This window comes from Amblyomma maculatum, chromosome 11 (assembly GCF_055883805.1).
Source record: "Amblyomma maculatum isolate TAMU_Amacu chromosome 11, ASM5588380v1, whole genome shotgun sequence".
Lineage (NCBI taxonomy): Eukaryota > Metazoa > Arthropoda > Arachnida > Ixodida > Ixodidae > Amblyomma > Amblyomma maculatum.
In genome coordinates, this window is record NC_139354.1 from 53,287,928 (window position 1) to 53,293,927 (window position 6,000).

Below are 6,000 nucleotides of genomic sequence, written 5' to 3' on the forward strand. Positions count from 1 at the left end.
ATATGCACAATGTTATTTAACGATATATTAGAGTAGCAGTGAATACGCGGCTGGGGAAAAGGGGATTCGAGGAACTTTATTACTCTATCATTTCGTACCACATATGAGACTGATGTTGACGAATAATCTAACACAAATGTTGACCGCTACTGGTGCAGGAGCCGATTGATTCTCGTCATGTTGCGCGGAATTCTCAACACGCGATCCCCTTGAAATTTCTTAAAGGGGTAAGGACACTAAAAGTTTTTGCCATACTTTTGTGTTGTAAATAGTGCGTAGCGATTCCTTGCATATACTGCTTGTGTTTGACAGGCGAATCGTCCGGGCGATCGGCTCTTTTGCGCGTCTTTTCATTTTTATTTGGAAACTATCAGGACCGCATATGCGTTCTGGATAAAAACAGCCTGCCTCGGCGTATTTATATATCAGAAATAAAGCTTTCCTCACCCCCCGTGCTTTAACTGAGGTGGGCAAATAGTTTATCCCAAGGTGCTCCATTTATCTTCATGTCGGCACTATCCACCTAGTTTCGTCGATAGAGAGTGCAGCATATATATATATATATATATATATATATATATATATATATATATATATATATATATATATATATATATATATATATATATATATATATATATATATATATATATATATATATATATATATATATATATATATATATATATATATATATATATATATATATAATGCGAAGCGTTTACAGCTCGTTTTACCCAAAGACCACCTCACTACTGTACCCCAGTTTTCGCTTGATTAATAGTATCGAGTTTTGTCTGAAATGTTCGAAACGTGTTAGTAAATATATGCAGGTGCGGTTCAGGTTTCCATCGGGATCTGTGACAGATGAGCTGCGCCTTTACTTCCCTATAAAACAATTTACAAATTAACTGCAGGTAATTGTCCACCGAAATAGACAGATACTGCCTCTTCCTTCCCCAAAACCTACCTAAACAAAAAAAAAAAAGTTCGCCGAATGAGAAGTCGGTGATGCTTTCTGCGGTAATATTCTAATGCAAGAAATGTCAGGGACAAAAACGGAAAAAGACCAGATCCGAAGGACGTGTGCTTTCGTTACCCTGATCGCCGGCCGAGCGGCCACTCCCGTGTGTGTGTGTGTGTGTGTGTGTGTGTGTGTGTGTGTGTGTGTGTGTGTGTGTGTGTGTGTGTGTGTGTGTGTGTGTGTGTGTGTGTGTGTGTGTGTGTGTGTGTGTGTGTGTGTGTGTGTGTGTGTGTGTGTGTGTGTGCGTGCGTGCGTGCGTGCGTGCGTGCGTGCGTGCGTGCGTGCGTGTGTGTGTGTGTGTGTGTGTGTGTGTGTGTGTGTGTGTGTGTGTGTGTGTGTGTGTGTGTGTGTGCGTGCGTGCGTGCGTGCGTGCGTGCGTGCGTGCGTGCGTGCGTGCGTGCTACTGCCGACTGGTCGACCAGCAGCTCGTCGCCCCTTAAAGCGCCCAAGACTTCGGGCCAGGGCATGTGTACGCGCTGGCGGCCTAACCAGACGCGGACGCCCACCTGCCTAAAATTAGAGCCTACAAGGATGCCGCGAGCCGGTACCGAGGAGGCGAGGAAGGATTCCTCTGTTCGGACATCGCCGAACGAGCGTCGCGACTGCGAGGCTCCAAGGGCAAACGCAAGTGGGGGACCCCTTAAACCAAAGAAAAACAAGGGAATGCCTGGAGAGGGTAATACGGCCAATCGCCGGCGAAAACCAGTGGCTAGCAAGACGCCGAACGAAACGGTCATCGGTTTGAATTTGTGTACAGTTTCGTCTATGTAGCCATTACTGTTTCATCGGAGTTTTTATCTGTGACCAAAATATCCCAACGCATACACGACGACAACAACTACGGCAAAAAACTCTACAGAGGTGGTTTTTCTTTGTAATTTTCAAATAACTTTTAATAAGTACTCCTGACAAGCGCTCGCAACCGATTTGGGCGACACATCGCCGCAAGGCTCCCCTATGACGTGATTTAGGCTTAGTTGACGCGCTCGCTGGCGTGGTGGAGTGCAGTCGCTACCTTTTTCTTGCACGCCGGCGGGACCTACTTGAGTGTGGTGAGGAGGAGCATCATTTTCAATCGCCCAAATGTGTAATCATAAGGAGGGTAGCTTAAAGATTTGCGTCCCAAAGATGGTTGGTGGGATACCTACCGCTCGTGCTCTCTTTCTGGTTTTAGTGTTTCGAGGACCTTTAAGATATATTGCTTACAGGCATGAGTGTTAAAACATTATGGTGCCGCGGGTGAAAGCTCTTTCGAGTGAGGTTTTCGACATGTATATTTTAATGTATGTATGCGTATTCCACGCAGACTGCCGTGCCTTACTCCGCTTCTGGGAGGTTCGCTCAAAACATCCGTGTGACAACCTACAAATGGAAGCACTTGTGTCGTTGGTAGGAATCCGTGTCCTGAGCTTGCCTCCACATGTAATTTGCAAAGGGAAATCGTGTGAGAGCTCGTGGGACGCTGTGTGACAAAAGGTGGCGTTACAGTGTTAACAGGAATGTCCGAAAAATTTGGGTCACATAAGGTAGGCCAGTGGCAAGTGTTAAGCGACGAATGATGCGATAAGTGTCTGAAGTGGCGGTGGTGGCTTCGGTGGTTTACGCGTCTATACTTCGTTGCATACATCAAGTGCAACACTGCCAAAGCTACAGCTCTTGTTTGCGCTCTTCGCATCCGCGATGAAAAATAGTGCCTGCTCTTGACGAGAGGAAATAATAGTTATTTTGTCTGCAAGCTTAATACATCTCACATTTGTCATCAACTTCATAAAGAGCACCTTTTTTAGGGAGAAAGGATCGGATTTGGAGAACTTGTATGTTTTCTATGCCGTTCTCGTTCGTGTCGCGTTTTCGCTGCCCCGAAACCTTGCCAGCTGTGCAAGGGAAATCGTGTGAGAGCTCGTGGGACGCTGTGTGACAAAAGGTGGCGTTACAGTGTTAACAGGAATGTCCGAAAAATTTGGGTCACATAAGGTAGGCCAGTGGCAAGTGTTAAGCGACGAATGATGCGATAAGTGTCTGAAGTGGCGGTGGTGGCTTCGGTGGTTTACGCGTCTATACTTCGTTGCATACATCAAGTGCAACACTGCCAAAGCTACAGCTCTTGTTTGCGCTCTTCGCATCCGCGATGAAAAATAGTGCCTGCTCTTGACGAGAGGAAATAATAGTTATTTTGTCTGCAAGCTTAATACATCTCACATTTGTCATCAACTTCATAAAGAGCACCTTTTTTAGGGAGAAAGGATCGGATTTGGAGAACTTGTATGTTTTCTATGCCGTTCTCGTTCGTGTCGCGTTTTCGCTGCCCCGAAACCTTGCCAGCTGTGCAACTAGATGGCGCTGGCTGTGCCCTCCGCGCTGCGCATCTCTTTTTGAGAAGATGGTTCTTCGGTGCACATTTTATTCTACAAGATCCGCACTGCTAAGATGTCTAGGCACGCGAAGCAAGTTATTGCAAACGTGTATGCTCAGAATAGAGCCCGTACGTTTCTGCAGGAACCAGTCGGCCACAAAACGAGCGCGTAGTGATACGCCTCCTTTTTTTTTCTTGCGGACTACTTGCGTGGCTTTCGCTGCGTTGCACCTGATTTTTACACCGTGACCTGATGTATGAAACGGAGTTAACGGAGTATAGTTGAATCCAAGGTCATGGATGCTCGGCTTGGTGTGTGCTTCATACGGCCGCTTAATGAAGCCATGCATTCATCTTTCTTGCCGTCGCTGTGATGTTTCGTGAGATTTGTAGGTCACGCCAGACGTCCATGCCGGTTTTCGTCGTAATGAGGTACAAAATGTTTTTCAATTAAGAAAGATTTGAACATTCCAAATGTCTGTGTGAGCCGATATATAGATACCTAAGACGCACGCCTGCTCGCACTTTTCCGTTGAGTCGCCAAACGTAGGCGGAATAGATTTTTTCCTTTACTGAGGTCGGCAGTCCCACGTCTATAACAGTCTGGGTCGGAAATCCAAGGTCAAGAATAACAGCAGTCTTGTTGCGACACTCAAACTGCACTCAAAAGTACAACAATATAAAGTACTGAAAATTATAAGAAACCAACTATAAGGGTAGCAACACGGTTAGTGAGAGCACGTTCAAAGCAAAAGCGTTGAATAGGCAGTATCGTCAAGAATATGCTCCCATATTCATATCGCAGAAAAACAAACAGGCCAGAGTGTAATGAAGAAGTGGTTGGTTGGTTTGTGGGGTTTAACGTCCCAAAGCGACTAAGGCTATGAGAGACGCCGTAGTGGAGGACTCCAGAAATTTCGACCACCTGGGGTTCTTTAACGTGCACTGACATCGCACAGCACACGGACGCCACTCCGTTTCGCCTCCATCGAAACGCAGCCACCGAGGCTGGGTTCGAACCCGGGTACTCCAGCACAGTAGTCGGGCGTCTTACCACTGCAACACCCCGGCGGGGTTAATGAAGTAGTGGTGACTACAGACTTTTTTCATGAGTGAAAGAAGTAGCGCGTTTTAAAATAAAACCAACTGGCCTTTACCCCCCTCCCCCCTCATTCCCTTGCTGATATCAGCGCTTCAAACATGATCCCAAGTAAGAACTATAGGAAAGGTAAAACAGCACCATTGATCACAGGATGCCAAGGTGCCATCCGCCCCAGCCTGCTTTATATGTGGACAGAGGCGCTGAATTGAAAGTGTACCGAAAGAAAGGATTTAAAGACACCCAGCCACAGTTGTTTGAAAAGTTACAATTAAGAAAAGGTATTGAGTAATTAGTTTCAGTTTTATTCACTAACCAGATGACCCAACGAAGGTGGCTGTACTTCCGCAAAGGAGTAATTTCGTCCGCTTGTTTTGTGTTTCTGCGGTTGTTGCTAGTTTCTTATTTGAATGCAAATTACCTGTTACCCTCGCGGCGATCACATTCCCCATTGCAAATAAGCGGCTTTTTCTCCCTTGCGCGTACATTGGCTCTACGCCGTCCTTCGGCTCCGCCAGTCTTGGTCTTGGAACTTGACCGTCCCGAATTATTTCCACGCTGTTCGATAATAGAAAGGGACAAAGATTTATTTTTTCGTTCACTATTTAGTTTTCAACCTTTCCTGCTGGCTCTGCAACTGACGCACTTCTTCCTTGGCGAGTGGGTATACCTACACAGGAGTCCCACAGTCACTCATCGCTGCACTGGGCTTGGTCTCCTTCGGTGGTTGCGTGGTGTGCGCCTTCTCCCGGAGCCTCTTCACACCCCACGGGCGTTGCAGCAGAGGGTTCCAGGGACTGCGCGGCAAATTACGGCGATTGGCGACCGTGCACTCTTCTCTCGTGAGCCTTTGCATTGCTCCGCGTTGTGAACTTTGCTCCGCACAGAGAGCAGGCGTGGCGCTTCTCTCCTTTGTGAGTCAGCTCGTGCACTTTGAGGGAATCTCGCCTAGAGAACTGCTTTCCACAAAGGGTACACGTGAGCCAGGCAACCCTGCCGTCAACGGGATGCCGTGACTTACGGTGGCGCGTCAGATAACTCGTCCGGGCGAACCGCTGCCCGCAGTCGGCGCATACGAAAGGCCTTTCCCTCGTGTGGATCCGCACGTGATGGGTGAGTTCGTATTGTGTTATGAAGCGCTTGTCGCAGATGTCGCACATGAATGGCCGCTCGCCCGTATGGGTCCGCTGGTGGGTAGCAACGTTGCTTCTGCATGGAGAAGGGACACTTACGTTATGCATGTTAACTTGAAAGGATGCTGCAGAACACGAAAGTATCCGGTACGTTATGCATCATTTACGAATGGCCGGTTATGTCTCTCCAACTACAATCTGTAAGGAGGGCTGCAAAGCAAGCATTCTGTCGTCCACTGTTGTTAGGAAACGCTTGTAGTGTGACAGAGGAGACTAAGCACAGCAGATGAATGGAACAGATGTCTCAAGAGTTCCGTTCATTCGCTGTTCTCTAATTTCTCTGTCGCGTTAAAACATTCTTGAAATTACTTTGAGAATGTTTTTAAAATCT

At 47.0% G+C, this 6,000-nt stretch overlaps 1 protein-coding gene across 1 annotated transcript in view; it reads right to left on the reverse strand.

The window, feature by feature from the left end:
• Window positions 1-5,047: 5,047 nt before the first annotated feature.
• LOC146173819 (zinc finger protein 711-like) overlaps window positions 5,048-6,000 on the reverse strand; it is a 25,174-nt gene continuing 24,221 nt past the window's right edge. The window contains exon 4 of the mRNA XM_084583836.1: window positions 5,048-5,685. Coding sequence (XP_084439962.1) covers window positions 5,286-5,685 — 400 coding nt within the window. The 3' untranslated portion in view covers window positions 5,048-5,285. The remainder of the gene's footprint in view (window positions 5,686-6,000) is intronic.